General features: G+C 37.6%; 1 protein-coding gene across 1 annotated transcript in view; it reads left to right on the top strand.

Moving 5' to 3' along the window:
• Nucleotides 1-13,261, top strand: part of LRRC38 (leucine rich repeat containing 38) — an 848,191-nt gene extending 834,930 nt beyond the window's left edge. The window contains exon 2 of the mRNA XM_044062360.1: nucleotides 12,873-13,261. Coding sequence (XP_043918295.1) covers nucleotides 12,873-13,120 — 248 coding nt within the window. The 3' untranslated portion in view covers nucleotides 13,121-13,261. The remainder of the gene's footprint in view (nucleotides 1-12,872) is intronic.
• Nucleotides 13,262-18,431: the final 5,170 nt, after the last annotated feature.

Below are 18,431 nucleotides of genomic sequence, written 5' to 3'. Positions count from 1 at the left end.
AGTTTTTGAGTCTGAGGCTGCTTGCTTTGCAGCTGCATCAGCTCGTGCATTACCTTTTGAAATTTTATCCTGTTGTTTTGTATGAGCTACACATTTACAAATAGCTACTTTGGTAGGCAACTGAATAGATTCTAATAGCTTTAAAATAAATTGCGCATGATTAATAGGTTTTTCACTGGATGTAATCATCCTTCTATTTTCTTTATTGTTGTGCAAACACATGCACTGTAGAAAAAGCATACTGATTATTAGTATATATGTTCACTTTTTTGCCTTTTACTAAAATACATGCTCCTGTCAAAACTACCAGTTTTGCTGCTTGAGCATACAAGTTGTGTGGCAAAGTTTGTGCTTTTAAATTTTTAGTGTCTGTAACTACTGCATACCCCACTAGATTTTTCCCTGTAGGACCCCTTCTGCATGAGCCATTCACGTAATATGTCACCTTAGCATTATTTAAGGGCATATTTGTAAGATTTTGTCTAGGTAAAGCTAACTGTTCATATGAGGTTGACTTAGCAGTATGGTCATACATGAAAAGATGTTTAGCAGGAGAAAGGTATGCAACTTTTTCTTGTAGCAGAATTATTGCAACTGCATGAGGCATTCTCAATGTGAGAGGGTGGAATAACACCACTGAGGCTGAAGCCTGCACTGCCATTGCTGCTGCAACTACTGCTTGTACACAGTGAGGCAAAGATTGCACCACTGGGTCTAACTGTGATGAATAGTAAGCTATGGGGCATTGCTTATCCCCATGTTGTTGCTTTAATACTGATGTCATGTACCATTGCTTACAATTTATGGTTTAAAAAAAAACGTTTGTGATAACTTGGAAGTCTTAAAACTAATGAAGAAGCTATTAACTGCTTTAACCTGCAGAAAGCCATTTCTGCTTTTGTTTTTCATTGTAAAATAATTTGGTACCCAGTTCCAACAAAAATTAGTTGTACCTAAGAAAGACATTATTTCTTTTTTAGTTGTTGGTTTGGGTGCTTGCAAAATTGTTGTTTTTTTCCTTTTTTTTTTTTTTTAAGTCTGCCCATTTAACACTTTTGTTTTTTGTCAAGCTGACATGTGGCAGTCTATTGGACTTATACAATTTCATGAACTCCTGAGGTAATGAACAGCTTACTACACTGTTTCCCTCAGTATTCCAGCATAAAGTTTGTAATATTAATTTGTCAGCAGGATTTTTACTTATATTTTTTATCAGGTCCTGGTGTGCTACAGTAGTATGGAGTACAATGTAACAAGTGCTGCTGATCAGTGTCAAGGGAGGTTACCTTACTGATGGCTACGTTTATTAGTTCTTTGGTTACTGCCCCTGGACCAATCATAACTAGGTCCTGGCTGTACCAATAATAGGCTTCACCCTCTGATCACACCACAAAAGCATCCATTTGTCTTTGTGCTTTCATACCCTGCATGGTAGGAACTACTGCTATGCCAAATATTTGCACAAGGTCTCTTTCCAGTAAGTTTACTGGATATTTTTGCAGAAACTACAATTTTACTTTTCTGAGTCATACCTGAAACAGGGTCAGTTATTGCTATATTATGGGAAAGTGGTTCCCTGTATAGCTGTCCATTTGCTGCTTTTACTAATATATAATCAGGTGATTCAGAATGTTTTGGTAACTTGGAGGGGTGTATCAAAGTCCGTGACGCTCCTGAGTCACACAGGAATTTGACCTTTCTTCCCTCCACCAGAAGTGTTACTTCTGGTTTTGTATTTGCTAGGTAGAGCTCCAGGCTCAACAATGCTAAATCTAAAATTTTATTTTCATTTTTATCCTCTACATCTGTTTGTACTTCCTCTATTCCCTCTACTACATTTACATTTTCTTTTTGTTTATTAACCTTTTTTGATGATTTTTGGTTATTACCACTATTATATAGTCAGTCCACATTTCCTTTATTTTCTGTCATTGCTTTCTTATTTTGTTTATAGTCCTTAGCTAGATGCCCTTTTTACCTGACTGTAATACAAATACTTTAGCTCCGTCTTCAGCAGTGAAGACTTGTGCCTTTTTTTTTTCTTTTTACTATTAAAGTGTCTTTCAGTACGTCTAGCATACTCAAGTAAGGCTTGCAGCCTGCTTGTTTAGTGATTTATCATATGCCTTGTAATAAAGCTACTAACAGCGGGCAATGCAACCTTTTAAAAATGTATTTTTTTAATTGTTGTTTTAAGCATTTTAATAATCTAGCATAATATCCATTTACTGTCTCATTTTCCTGTTGTATGCATTAATTAATGCAAGTTTAGTCTGCTCTAAGTTTTCATTTTTCAGAGATTCTGTCTGTCAGACCTTTCACTCTGTTGTCTAAAAATGTTTCAGAATTTAAGCTTTTGTTTTTTTACAATTTGCTTTCTCAATTCACTTATGTGCTTGAGGTATGCCTAGTTGGTGCTGTTTTTCTTTTGCCTGACGCCCTGCATCAGATTAAAGCTTGTTTAAGGAGTTTAACTAGTGAAAGTTTATTTAGTTTACTATCAAATTTATAGTTGTTAACATATTTTGCAAAATATCTCACATTATCTGCTTACTGCAATTGCATATGCTTTGCATTATCCGTTAGGGGCGGATCTCGTGATCTCTTAGTGCACTGATCTCCCATGTCTTAAAAAGACTGTTACGTAACCCTTCTCTTGTACCACGTGGTATCTTATTTCCCCATATCCACAGTAGTGTCTAGAATGACTGTTTACTTTGCTTTGTTATTCCCTGATCTATGACTCAAGATACAATACTTTGACTCTCTCTCCCTGCTATCACAAACCTTAGCAATAGCACAGTGTAACCTGGTCCCTGATCTAAAACAAAGACAAAGAGGGAAATTCTTCTTACCTGAGCCTCCCGCTTTATGACTGTCTTTTTTTTTTTCTTGGGGCCCAGTCTTCCGCTTTTCAGCCACAGATCAGAAAGTGGACAGCCTCTTTACACACAATTAAGTCGGAGGTCTTTTCACTTTAAGAAGAACCATTTTGTTTTGGCAGCTTCTCCTGCGCAGATTTATCACCACTCATGCACTCTGACCTGCAGCTTACCAAGGGAATTCCGGTCCGAAGGACCAAAATGTTAAATAAATTGTTAAAATCAGACTGTAAAAATCATTAGGTATTTTTAAAATGACAGTCAATAACAGACAGTAATGCAGGAAACTCAAGTATCTAATTTACAAATACTCTAATGTACATTAGGAGGCAAAAAACCATACACAAACTTGTACAGAATTTTGTCTGGTTTTATTAGTGAAACACATGACATTTTATATGTTTTACTATCAGCTTTTGCCCACCTCACTGACGTGGTCAGTGACAGGGTTTTTACATCATGATCATTCATAGAAAAAAGTGCTGAGATTACAATTTTTAAAAAGTTACTTTCCCATGAGAATATTACAGCCTTGCAAGCACCTGGTCAGTCACAATGTCCTTCCGAGGATGTAGCCAATTCAAGGCTCTTAGATTAGTTCGAATACAATGGGTGCATGTCTTCTTTAATGCTTCTCTTTGTCTCTTTCTTGTTCACCAGCTGGACATTATCTCTGATAGTGCGCACAAGGCCATTCTTCTGGTGGAAGCAGGAAAAGATACACATGCACACAGATTCATTATTTTCTAACTTTGCAAAATAATCTTTCACTGACAGACATGAGCCAGGCCGAGCTGATCGCTGCCAAGGCCAAGTTTCTAGTCACACTGCAGCTTATGCTTCAAGCAATAATATGTGAGTTTATTTCTACTATTATTCTAGTAAAACAGAATTAAATGCATTACATATTATACCTTTGCTTTCCATATAGATTTGAGCACATTTATTCCTGTCTAAAGCACACATTTCTCTATATATCTGACCACACAACTTATATGTGTCTGAATGTTTAGATACATATTTTCCTAAGCAGTATATATGTGAATATATATATTTTTTAGGCAGCATATATGTGAATATATATTTTTCTAGGCAGCGTATATATTTTTCTAACAAAGTGTTAGTTGCTTGTCTGGAAGCAGGTTCTGCCAAGTTATGCACGCACTCAAGTCACTACACCACAGGTACCAGTATGATCCTATCATAGTCCATGTGGGTGTAAATGGCCTGAGGTGTACTTCCCTGGACTATCTGAAGAGAGATATTGTTGATCTCCTTAAAAATGTGTCTCAGACTGGTATGTGCCTTGCATTGAGCAGCACTCTACCTTCACCATGGATGATGTCACAGTATGAACAAAACATGATTAACTTCAATAATTGGCTAATATTCTGGTATCTTTTCAGGGAATATTAATATTTGTCAGCATGGGTGGACATGGTTACCGAACCATGTTGCTTTGCAAAGTATGGTCTGTACTTGTCTCCCAAATGCTTCCAAATATTGGCTAAAACTTTATCTACCACATTAGAACCTTTTTTATGCAATGCCAAATTGACAAACCTACCAACATTTCAAATAAAACCTAAAGCAACCTAAAGGTGTTGCTGCTCAGTGCTAGGAGTCTAAGGAAAAAACTCCTCACTCTACAAACTCTCCTCAGTCTGCAAAATATAGACTGAGACATGCTTTAAATTCACAGAGAGTATTACAGCAGTGCAAGGCTGTAGTACCTTCCGCACATTTAAAGAATCAGCTGTGCAGACAAAGGTAAAAGGTGGAGGAGTCTCAATCTACATTACAACAAGCATAACTCTAGGCTGGTTAAACAGGACAAGGCCCTGGAATTTATCCACGTGCAAATCACCATAGGCAAAGCCCCATACCACACACTAGCAAGCTCTATGTCACCCTCCATGCCTCTAGAATCCCATACCTCATACCAAGACCTACTGGAGACACTCACCATTAAACCAAATAGCCTATTCATGGGAGAATTTAACTACCCCTCTGTAGACTAGGTAGAATACACTGCCTCATATTTACAGACACAATGATTCCTGGACTTTATAAACACAAATGTCCTTGACCAGATAGTGTACACAATCACCAGAGGTTCAAATATACTTGAGCTGGTACTTACCAATATGGAAGGGAACTCCCCCCCCCACCAGTATTATAGCCTCACTTGTGAGGTCAGACCACAAAGCTGCCTCCTTTGATATAAAATCAACTTGGGAACCCCAGTAAACCTTGTAACAGTTAGGAACTATTCCAAAACAGACTACATCCTATTACGCAATATTTTGTCAAAATTCAGTGCCCCTCCCAACCTCGAGTTCACAGCAATCTATGAGGAATTGTTCACAGAGACCCTGCACACCTATATAAATGGCTGTATACAGACTGTTGTACCTACTAGAAGTAAGCCCACAACAACTCTAAAAAAAAAAAATCACATTGGTGGAATCCTAACCTTAATAGGGTATATAACAAAAGGAAAAAAGACATGGCTAAGTCAAGAAGATCAACTCCCATTATGACAGAAGCTCTCTAATTAAACTAAACTAGAAACTCAGAAGACTAATTAAGTCCAACAAGGCCAATTATGAGGTCATGATAGCCTCACAGGCTAAAGACAATCACATTGCCTTTGACAGCTATGTCCAAAACCTGAAGTGCAACACACATCACTGTTCCAAACTTCACTGAGCACAGCAACATAGTGAATTTGCTGGCTGACAAATTCAGCTTAGACTTCACTCCCGACTCCCACTGCTTCTCCTCATGAAATACCTACTAACATGTCCCCCACAAATATTAAGATGCAGCAGGTCCTGGTGGCTCTCACTAAGACCAAAAAATACAGCCTCAGTGGGTCCCAACAATATCCAGGCATACCTCCTAAATAGATTGAAACATGACCTATCAGGACTACTCAAGTCACTTTTCAACTATGGCCTCATAGCAGTCTTTGTACTATAAGAATTAGGGACTACAACAGTTATCCCACTTCACAAGGGTGGGCCATCAAATGACCCCATAAACTAAAGACCTATTAGTCTGAACAGTCTAATATGCAAAGCCATGAAACAAATTATCATGGAAATGATCAATAAAGACATAGACAACCTTCATACACTTGACCCAACCTAGTTTGCCTGTGACAAGAGAAGGTCATGCCTACTAAACCTTTCTTTGGGAAGGTCAGCAAGGTAATGGATGAGTGGAAAATGGTACATACTGTCTACTTGGACCTTCCTAAGGCATTTGATACAATATATCTCTCAGGTATAGTTGACAAACTCACCAAACTGGGCATAAACCCCTACATAACTCATTGAATGCTGACTAGCTCACAAACAGGACCTAGGAAGTCAGGATTGATGAAACCACCTAGACTAAGATAGTGGTCACCAGCAGGGTACCTCAGCGCTTCAGAGTAGGACTGCTCCTCTTTGGCATCTACTTCTCAGAGGTAAAGGCTAATATCAAGGGACTTTGGCTGACCAAGTTTGCAGATGACTGCAAATTGGGTGCTATCATAGATTTCCCTATGATACAAATATCTTATGAGAGGGTCTATCACAGAAAAAGTCACGGATTAAAAGTCAGTGCCAAGAAATGCATTATAGTGCCTTTTGGGAAAACTGCCACCCTAGGCTGATTGCTCCATTGAGAATTGACCCAATAGTAGAGGTTCTAAGAACATAAGTAAACAGTAAACTGGCCTCTGACCAACATGTAGCTAAGATAGTAAGAAAATTATTCTATGTCAACCAACTTATAAGTAAGGGCATGGCATTCAGGTCCAAGGAAGTCATAGTGCAACTTTATTCAGCCCTTATAATGTCCCCTTCAGCATGTACCTGCTCAGACATATGCAAGGTGGAATGCCCACAAAATTTCATTCCCATGAGACTCAAGTATCTAAACACATTGTCCTTTATGAATTGCTTTAAAGCCCTATCTTCGTATGGCATACAAAGCATCCTCGGATCAAGCTCCAGTGAACCTTTTGTACATCCACAAAATGAACAATATCAGAACCACTAGATGCAGGATCTAAATATTGCTTGTGATATAAATAAGACATGCTGGTGAGACAGCTATGTGTTTCAGAGGATCCCAATGCCTGGAACAGACACCCAATCCATGTAAGGCAAAGTCCATCCCTAACCCTATTTAATTGTAACCTTGATCAATGGATGGGAAATGAGAAATTCACCCTGGGTCTGGCCCCGTGTCTCTGATAGACAAATGCAGACAGTAATGCCCAAAGTAACATACCCCGCCCCCACGTAACCTGTAGAAACTTCCTAACTAATATACCCCCTCCTAATAAATGCCTGTGATAGGGACACACTATTGGTTTGGGTTGTACACCTAGGCTTATAAAGGCCTTGGTGGCCATTAGTCTAGTATATTCCTATTAACCACCTATGAACCTTTTTAGTCTACTTATAGATACAAAATACCATCACTGTACCTTATATGAAAAAGCTCACTGGTTACCAATCAGTAACAAAACCACCTTTATACTTAATGTATTCATTTTCAAAATTCTTTAATGTGGGTATTGCCAAAAGTTTACTCCAAATCAGGGAACAAAGATACTCCCTTAGTAACAGCCGAAAAACTACATATACATAGGTCATACTAGATACAAACAAACCATGGAAAAAAGCCCTCTCTAGAACAAGACCAGCTGCAAGGAACCAGCTACCTTCTGGTGTAAAATTATAGAAAAATTTCAAGCATTCACTAAAAAGCATAAGCAGCACTTAAAAATGAATTCATGTTTCCCTGCTTTTGTGACACAGGCTAGGTCTACAGCTGATAATGGCAAGTTGACAGATCTGTAGTAATGTTTACTCTTGTACATAATGTAAATATATTTTGCTGTGCATTGTTTCTAGTAACTCCATATTGACTGTTATATGTCTGTAATCAAACTACTGTAATTTATTTTTTGCTGTACTGCTGTACCCAGGACTTTGCTGTAAAGCGTCAGTAGACAAGCACAGCTACACAATCACCAAATTATGAAATAAATAAATACATTTATTTATTTATTTATTTATCTTTGTTTATTGGGAAAGCCTGACTGGGCAGTACCTGTTTTCAGCAGTGGCCTGGGAAGAAAAACTTCAGTTGTTTATACTGCATTATACTTAGTTCCAGTTAAACAGAGTAGTTACATTTCTGTTTACATTTCTATACATACAGTAGTCACACATATAGTACTTACATTTATGCATTCTAAGATTTTACAGAGATAGAAGTTACTAAAGAGAAAGCCCACATGCAACTTAGTGGATTGCATAGGCAGGTAGCAGTTACGTATCAAAACTGTTTTGTCATTTCAGTGGGAGTTTGAGAGTATTATGTTTAAGGAGAATATTTGGAGAGTATTGTACAGTGAGCACAGAGTCTTAACCTGGTGATGATCATGTGCAGGACCAGGATTGGTTATTGATGCTGTTCAAGCAGTGGTATAAAAGTATTGAGTTTGTCAGAGAGTTTTATTTGTGTGAGGATATTATTCCAGAATTTGAAATCTCATTCAATACAGAGCAATTTGTTTCTTGGGCAGTCCGTGACATGCATAGTATTCTATGCCATCACCATAATAAAATAACATCAGCTTTTGTCTCACTGTCCAAAGTCCACATCTGTATACCATACAATTCAAGTCTTCTAAAAATGCATGTCCCCGTACTTGAAATTCTTATCTAAATCCTTAATCAGTATTCTGTTTAAAGATTTTTTTTGTTGGGCTTCTTAACTGTTCAAAATTTCATTACTGATTATTGAGCCTAACCAATATAAGTTTAAGAAACTGTTTTTGTTTCTTCTTCAAGAGAAAGTGCAATTAATGTACCTATTGTCAGGATTTTTGTCTTCTTATTGTTAAGGTGTAAATTCATTTTTAGATTATGCTGTTTAATCTCGATAAGCAGAGCTTTCAGATTGTTTTTACTTTCATCAGGTCATGTGATATCATCAGCATGGTAGTGGTTGTTGATGTCTTCCACCGGTTTTCACATTTTGGTTTTCTCTATCTAGTCCTGCTTTTCTGATTATTTCTTCTATGCAATAATCAAATATGGAAAAAAAACATGCATCCCATGTATAACAAAACTGAAATGTATCTGATATAACTTTAGCTATTATATTGTCAACCTTTGAAACATGTCTGTCATTTGATTGTAACGTATTAAGCTTTTCTCCATGGGACACCATGGAAAATGGGTCTTTGGTTTAATCAGCCCACCCCAGTCAACAACGATAATAAATAAATGAAATAACTACATTTGTCAAGTAAATACTGAATATGTGTTAGTACTAAATCTAACAGGCTGACCCTGGGCACTCTTTTGCTGACCCTACTTTTACATACCTGCTGTTTTGTGCCAATCAGTGAATTAAGTGGCTAGTTTTGCTATTGGTCATGCTTTACTCATTACTCATCTCTGGATCTGAGCTAAATGTCATTCTTTATCTCATTTTAATAATCTTCTCAGAAGTACATTCACATCATTTTATGTACTTTTTGCCATTCTATATTTTCTTTGAATCATTTTTGTATCTTTCATTTTTAGTAATAATTTAGTATCCAGTCTCCCACTGCTTTTTATTACCCATCCAAATATCTAAAACAGAGGTGTTGGATATTAACCTTAAACTTCCAACAAAAGTATTGTTTATGCTGACATCCAAATGATACAGTGGTTTAACTTTAAACACTGTTCATTTGTTTTCTTTAAATTTTGGTATAGCATCCAAAACACTGTTCTCCTGTTTTCACAGCACCTGCAGTAAAAATATGATTGATGCAAACAGAAATTCCCCTTAACCATTAATAGCATAGAACATATGGTTGTATTACACCTTAGGACATAGCTACATTATACAATATAATGCACTTTATAAAGCAATCTATGTAAAGTGGCCTATAACGTAATTATTGTAATACTTGTATGTCATAACTGGGTACTTTGCATGCCATGCAGCTATTGGCACAAGTAGTGAGTAGACCACAACTGGTTTTGTCTCTGTTATGAACAGTCATTTATAATGTAAAGAAATATTTACAGCATGCCAAATGTCTAGAATCTTCTCTACCACTTCATCTCAAATATAATATAATTCCAAAACTCTACACCATCAATCAAACCCTTAAACTCCTAAGAGCTGGAAACCAGCATCCCCCTCTCTGCACTGCTATGGGCAGTCCCAGACCGACATTTAGCTATCATGTCCATGTTAGCATGTGACAGCCCTAATGAACCGTCAGACGGTGGACAGTGATAATCAAGAGAGAAGTACTAGGTCACTTGTCTCTTAAATTATAAAGGGCTGTAGCTGAGAAATGACACAGATGTGCATTTGTGATTGGGTGATAGTGATGAACAGGGCACCAATCTATGACGGGTGTGCATATTGTGATCTTGCCACAGTAAACTAGGCAGTTTCTTTTAAGTCTACATTTCATAATCAAACATGGATATGGGTTTACAACAATGATAACATCAGTGTGTCCACTTTCTCTGCAAGAAAATACTGGTCTTGGCCACCAGCCTCAGGCTGCTAGAGTGGGTACTCAGTCTTTTTGCATCTAGTACTCTTAATTGGTGCCATGATAGACTTTGCTATGTCCAGATGTAAGGCCCATGTTGTTATTTAGAAGAACAGTACTAAAGAAGCCCTTTGGAAATAGAAGAGCTCCTTATACATGATAAGAAATCACATTTACATTGACACAGAGCACTTTGTGGATCTGTGAAGTGCTTATGAAGTTAATCCTGCTGGAAATGGTAGAATTGTGCATGTGACTTTAAATTTCCTGCATTGCTGGGCTGTGCTACTCATATTCAAATCTTAAAATTCTGTAGTTATGGGCTGGGTGCATAACTTGAGGAAATGGAGCCCTGATTATGCCTCAGCTGACCACAGTTGATTAGTGAGTCTGGGCACTAAAAATTCCAGCTGAGTAGGGATAGATGTGAGAGACTAATATCAGTGCACCCATTATCTGGGAGAGAAGTGACAAGATTCTGATAAATGACCATAGCCTACTGGATGGATTGGCATAGATTAATGTGCAAATCAGTAGCCATAGCTCTCAACTGTACAGATTTTCTCAGAATGCCCAGATTTTCGGCTCATATTTTGGGTCTGTTTTTCATAAAATTGTGGTTTTCTGGCAATTTAGTGGCAAATTATTAAAGATTGAAGTTAAAAAACAAGACAGACATTTGTGTTTCAGACATCATATCCTTATCCATGCTAATCTGAAATATATTATTCTATCAACAAGTTTGTAAGAGCAATATTTTAAAAATGTCCCTAATTTTGGGGCTGTGTACCACTTTTATTTATGCCGTCATCCAGATTTCTTGTTCTAAGAAGTTGACAGCTATGGTAGGTCCAGGTCTTGGCCTGACATGCAGTGCACATGCATTATAGCCAAGCCTGAAGAAGGGGACCAAGCAATTCTACCATGGTATTTCAGGTTTTACTAAAGTAGTAGCTTGTGTGGCAGCCCCAAGGCAGAGAAATGTAGGATGTATAAAATATATCAATGCAGACTCATAAGATGGAATTGTGTTGGAGCTGTTCTGCAGTCACCAAACATGGAGAAAAAAATATATTTCATCTGAGGGTGTCTGCTGATGTGGAATTAAGCTGTGTCATCAACACAGACAGATGAGAAAGACTCTGGAGATAAAGTAAATGGTCAGAGCACTACACTGAAACACCATAGGAAAAATATTATAAAAACAAAATCCATATTTCCAATAATATCAAAACTAAGTATACTATCAGCAAGAAAATGTATTTTAATGTACTGGTTTCTATGGAGGCTTTGACCCTCCAAGCACACCTACTCTTATTATTTCTTTCAGGCAATTTAGTTCATAAACAAGAGTCGTCTTCCCATCTGTTTGGATACTTGGTCTGAAAATTTAGCAAATGAGGAGCTGTGGACTAAAATATCGTAAAGGTCCCACACAGCTGATTAAAATATGTCATGCTGTTATTTTTCGCAGGAATAACTTTCTTGCATTCTCCTATAGCTCAAGTCACAGCATACATCACAACTGCCCAGACTTTTGCAGAATGTCCAGATGTTTGTATCATATTTTTGGTCTGTTCATCATAAAATTAGTGCTTTTCTGGCAAATCACAAGACTGACATCACTAAATAATGAATTACATTTGAGTTTTTAACCTCATATCCTTCAAAAAGGTATGTTAATGCAATCCCTGTTATTCTAATCATTTTCTAAGTCAGTAAGGACAATATTAATGATATGTCTCTGATGTGAGGCGTTTGTCTCCAGATTATTTTTTTTGTTTTGTACAAGATTAGTGCTTTAAAAAACCGCGGTGGTGGTGCTGCGGTAGTGTTATCACCTCACAGTAAGACACTGTCCGGTTCGATTCTCAGCTAGAGCGTCTTCTGCATGGAGACATGCATGAATGGGCGTACCTTCGTTGAAGGTTGTGCATCAGGCCTGGCAAACCGGTACGTAAAAATCAACTGCCAATCATTAGTGGACCAGCGTTCTGCTGTGGCGACCCCTAACTGGGAAAAGCTGAAAGAAACAAACAAGATTAGTGCTTTAAGAGGTCTGAGTTGCAGTGGCTGGCAATGAAATATTGCAGAATGGTATAAAATATGTAAATAATTGCGTGGCCATCAGGAGCAGTGCAAATTACAAAGGTAAATGTCTCACTGTAGGAATGATGCATCATTTAGACAGTTTTGATGCTAAAATACACAGACCAGTGTGAAAACCTATCATTGTACCATAATGGTGGTACCACTGAAAATAATGGCATCATGGAATACAAAAATGAAACCTCCAGATGAAATGAGATGTCAAACTGTATTGTGTTCACTTCCTAAAAGTTTGATATGTTGCACATAATGACAGCTAAACTAATAGTACTGTTTTGTCTCTTCCATTTTTGCTGCAGGTCTAGATGGAATTTATTGCTCCCTGCCAGTGGAAGACAGGAAGGTATCGCTGAGTGAGCTGAGCGAGGCCAGCTTCAGTCAGTGCCAGTTTAGTCTGTCGTTAATGGATTACTTGATTATTATCTTCTCGGGGATCGCCGTCTCCATTGCCGCCATCCTCATGAGCTTTTTCTTGGCAACTACAGTGCATTGTTTCCAAAGGTGGGGAAGATCCAGCCAAGAGGACGAAGAAGACAGTGATGATTAATTGTATTTATTTATTTTTTTTAATTACCGCATTTAATTTATATAAGGGACATGTTTTTATTTATAGCTTCGCTCAATAGCCATTCTGTATTGTACAAAGAAAAAAATCAGCAATGATCTCAATAAATACTTTTGTAATAAATGTGTTTTCATTGCATTATGTCATTTATTAAAAGTCAGTCGCACATCATAAAACTTGACATTTCTTATTTAACATTTACAGTAAATGTTATAAAAGTTATAACCATCATTGTGTATTTCTTACACATCATTTAACCCAAGCCAGGCACTTGTGGAAACTGATTATACAAGTTGGTCTGGAAAATAATTATTTTACTTTTCACAGCCATTATGAAAACTTTTCTCTGTGGTTCATCCTGCAAGTGAATGCAACAACAGGACTAATAATTAGCACATCCTATTAATATGTTTTGGATAATGCATGCAAATTTAGACAGCATGCATGGGTGCATACCCTTATACTATGCATTGTTAGTTCACCAGGACAGGTTCAAGAGACTATACAATAAGCAAATGTTTTATATAATGGGAGAACTTTTAACCATCTATGTTATGTTTAGAAATAATATATCTATTTATTACGCAAGATAAGTATTAGCACCTGCTCTGTGTGCTGTTTTCTTACTTTATCTATCCCAAGAAGAAAGGAATATGGAGCTGATAACAGTAAGTTATAACATAGGTAGTCTAGAAGTAGTCAGGCAGTAATATAAAATGTATGACATGAGAGAAAAAAATATACTTTTGCAGGGGGAATAGATATCTGTAGTATGAGAGTGTGCACTTCCCCATATACTGTTAGTTATTCACATGTTCAGAACACCGTTAATCATCTCTGGGAGTAGAAGTGAATGTGGGTCAGCAGAATAAATCATATAAAAATGGTCTCAAATGTTTGCATGTCATCTTTGTTTTACAATATATGACATACTTGCTGTTTGAACTTAGCAATTCTGATCAGATTTACCTTGTACATTCCTCAAGCCAGTGATCTACCCTATATATTTATTTCATTTATTTATTTATCTACTACCATTTGTCAACCAGGTAACTGGGTTGGTTCAAAGGCTGTAGACTGTTTGCAGGTACAATATAGATAGCCAATGAAAGAGCATGTTTGACACAGGGACAACATGCAGACTTCACTCAAGGCAGCAGTAACCAGAAGTCACTCCTGATGCCCAGCATAGTGAAACATAGAGTTTAACAGTGATTCAATGCGATGCTGTGTTATGGGCTTAGAATCCCATTTGCACATGCCCACAGCATGTGTGCCCCGCATTATAAAAACAGTGCATGGCAATATCAACACGATTCCAGCAAACATAACCTGACAGATAAAAGTCCCCAGTATCTGTACTGACAAAAAAATAGAGTCAGCTGCAGTGGGCCTGTCTCTGAATCAGAAAGCATGTCCACCTGTGGTTGGCTACACATATTAGGGCTTACCACTGATGGTAGCTCTTTCTGAATCTTAGAGAAAGTCAATGCACAAAAAACACTCAGGAGTCCAGACAGGAAAAAAAAACATGTTCATAATAGTACAGTAATTGAATATAAGTCATGAGAATAGAGATCTCTTCTTGTGGATATGTCACATTGAGTTACACTTGTTGATGCATACTACCCCCCATAGTCTGCCACATGGACATGAACTTGTATTACAAAATTAAAGAAAAATCTGTTGAACTATTACTTCAGCCACTTTGCATTTTTATGATGTTTTCAATCCTTGCAATCATGTTCTTTGTCCATCTTGCTGAATGCAGAGGGTATCTCATGTGGTGATAGTGCAGAAGAGTGGAGAGCGCCTTGAAGCTCATCAGTACAGAGTGCTGTTTTTTCACTGCCTAGGTACAAATTTCATACACTGCAAGTAATTCAGAGAAAGAATCCACGTTCTGTATGCAAGAAGTTCATTACATACAGAGCAAATAAAGCAGATTGCAAATGCAGGAACATGTCAACTTCTTGGCTTCCCTTGTAGGTGTTACTAGAACTTCAGTGAGTTGTCTGAAGTGGTTGGTGTTATGAATTAAATAATCATTTAGCAAACGGAAGTAGAGAAATAGTTTGTCATAAGCTGACCTCTTAGGCTGGGGGAAAAGCTATGGTCTGTGTGATGCCCACCACTGCTACCAATATGCTACAAATATGTGATGGCCACTAATATGTGTCGTACCCACACTGGGCCAGTAATCAAGGTGCCTGAATCCTCACCACTTACACCGGAGAGGGACATGGGCATGGAATACAAATGGATATACTCAGTATTTCCATATGCAGACCTCTCTGCATCAAGCACAATTTCCCTTAACAGCACACATGGAACACACTCAGCCCAGGGTCTGGAGGTCTCCATATCTGTGTCCCTCCAAGTCCCCAATACGACTCTCCACTGGTGCAGCTGTAGGGTTAGATCCTCAGCCAAGTGTCCAAGCCAAGTCCTCCAGCACCCTCTCTGTAAACCCAGTTCTTCATGCCCCTTCCCCAAGTAGCTGACACACACACGCACACACAAACACACACACACACACACACACACACACACACACACACACACACACACACACACACACACACTCTAAAGTTTAATTTTTACACACACACACACACACACACACACACACACACACACACACACACACACACACACACACACACACACACACACACACACACACACACACACACACACACAACTCCTTGAAGGTTGTGGCCGAGACGTCAGAGTTCAAAATAAATTGTTTTGGTGGATCTTTGGCTGTTGTTTTCCCTGGTTTTGCTGCTTTGGTTGTTCCTGTGGATTTTACTATGTCGACTGATCCCCACCATCATCTTCCTCAAGTTTTCCAAGAAAATATGGATGGCAGTCAACTTTCCTTGGATAATTTCTTAAGTAATTCAACAGATCGAGGTGAGCGTCAATTTGTGCAAAGAAATGGGACAGATAAGAATTTATCTGCCTGGGAGAAATGGGATGAGGACAGACGGAAGCGGTCCTCAAACCCATTCTCCAGTGTTGGAAGAAAAGTACCGTTGTCTGTGAATACAGAAAGTAAGATTTTACTTGATGAACTTGAAAAGAAAATGTGGAAAGAGACTGCCACTCACTTTAATATTTGTGGACTACAGAAATATTTGGATACTGAAACAACACCTAGGGGACTGAGAATTTTCAAGGACCCCACTACACCTTTTGATTTAACTGTAGAGACTGAATGTGTATTCCATAAGAGATGGGTATCAGCAGCCCATAAGTGTGTGACAGATTGGATACATATTTTGGTAGAGCGTGATCAGCTTAAACAAAAAGAATTGTGCAGTGAAATCAAAAAATTATGTTCCGACTTGTCAGCCAATGTTTCTGTTTCTACACTTGATGAATTTTTGAAACAGAGCAATGAAAAACTCAAAGACTAAGAAGCTACACTTATCGAGAGAAAGAAAGGGAAACTACTGAGAGATCTAAGGGACTACGAGACCAATAGAGCCTTTCTCTCAAGAGCCAATCGTAGTAGGGCTCGCAAGCAAGTTAGGTTTCACCGCGAAGCGGATAGTCAACGCTATCACAATTCGTCAGCATCTGAAGGGGGCTACACATCATATGAAGAAGAGAATGTGGAGTCTGAATTTCCTTCACTTCCATTAGCCCAACAGACAGAATAATTTTCAGAAGACCTTTCGACGAGAAGCATCGTTTCCATACAAGAATGCCCAAGGCCAGAAACGCCAACGAGAACAGTTTTTTTATACAGCGGGTGAACAATATGGACAAGGGGGATTTAAGCGAGGTAAATGGTGACATTATTTTACCAAATTCACAAGAATATGTTGTAAATTTATCTAGTTATATGTTTAGTGATGTGGAACTTTCGGTGTTAAACCGGGGAGTAAAGTTTATCCCCACTGTGGTTACAAGACTACATGATATAAAAAAGGATGTTTTTGCATTTGGTAGGAAGCTTCATCTAACATATTATTTTAACCAGCCGAGTGTTTATGCAGATAGTGTTTCTGATGTTGATAATGGTAGTATTTCATCAGACAGTTTCTATTCTTGCACCTCAGAAGAAACAGTAAATGCTTATTGCAAATTTAATACTGAGAATGTTCCTTCTACTAGTCATTTTATTCCAAATGTTTTGAATACTGATGTCTATAATTTTATTAATTTGATAAATCATTTTACAGAGACTACTTATACAGATTTCATGCGTGACAAAAGTAATATCGAATATAACATGAATTTTGAAGAATGGCAAGCCTTGTTAGCTTTAAGTAAAAAAAGTGAAATTGTTTTCAAACCATCGGACAAAGGCAACAAACTGGTGGTTATGGATTCTTTATATTATTTGGGTATGTGTTTGGACCATTTAATGATACCACAATATATGAAGTGGTAAATGTTGAAGCATATTCAGCATCTTTGGTGGAATACAAAGAGCTTATTAGTAAGGGTATTAGATTAGGATATTTTTGCCCTGCTGACACGAAGAAAAAATTTGGGATAGATGGTTGCCATATGGCTCATTTTTATTGTCTACCAAAATTACATAAAAATATAAGTAAACCCCCTGATAGACCTATTGTTTCAGGATGTCAGTATTTTCTTCACAATTTAGGAATTTTTTTACATAATTTTTTGGTACCTCATGTTAACAAGTTACCCTCTTATATTGTAGATGTTTTTGATTTTTTAGAAAAAATAAGGGGTATTACTTGGAATAATAACATGTATTGGATGACTATTGATGTAAAGAGCCTATACACCAACATTAGACATCAGTTTGGTATAGAAGCTATTAGATTTTTTGGGAGCTTCTCCCTCTACTGAATATATAGTTGAGCTTATACATTTCTCATTAACTCATAATTTTTTTGAATTTAATAAGGTTATATATCATCAATTAAAGGGGACAGCCATGGGGGCTGCTTTTGCCCCCATGTATGCCAACTTGGCAATGGGCTTGTTTGAATTAGAGGTTATTTATAAACATAATTTTTTTGTTCTCATGTTATTAAATACTTCAGATACATAGATGATTTGATTTTTCTTATTGAAGGTGGTCATTCATCTGTACCTCAATTTGTATCTGATTTAAATGTCAACAGGTTCTGTTTGCAATTTGATGGTTTAAGGATTGGCACTAGAGTCCCTTTTTTGGATGTAGTGCTAGATATTTCAGATGGTCATAACTTGGTTACTTCCATTAATAGGAAATTTGAAGGGGGTTTCCAATATGTACATGGCACTAGTGGTCATCCACTTCATACCTTGCAGGCTTTGC

The sequence above is a fragment of the Protopterus annectens genome, chromosome 2.part1 (assembly GCF_019279795.1).
Source record: "Protopterus annectens isolate FY-2018-M chromosome 2.part1, PAN1.0, whole genome shotgun sequence".
In the NCBI taxonomy this organism is placed as follows: Eukaryota; Metazoa; Chordata; order Ceratodontiformes; family Protopteridae; genus Protopterus; species Protopterus annectens.
The sequence above is the reverse complement of the archived record's forward strand: the minus strand, read 5'-3'. Positions and strand labels throughout refer to the sequence as shown.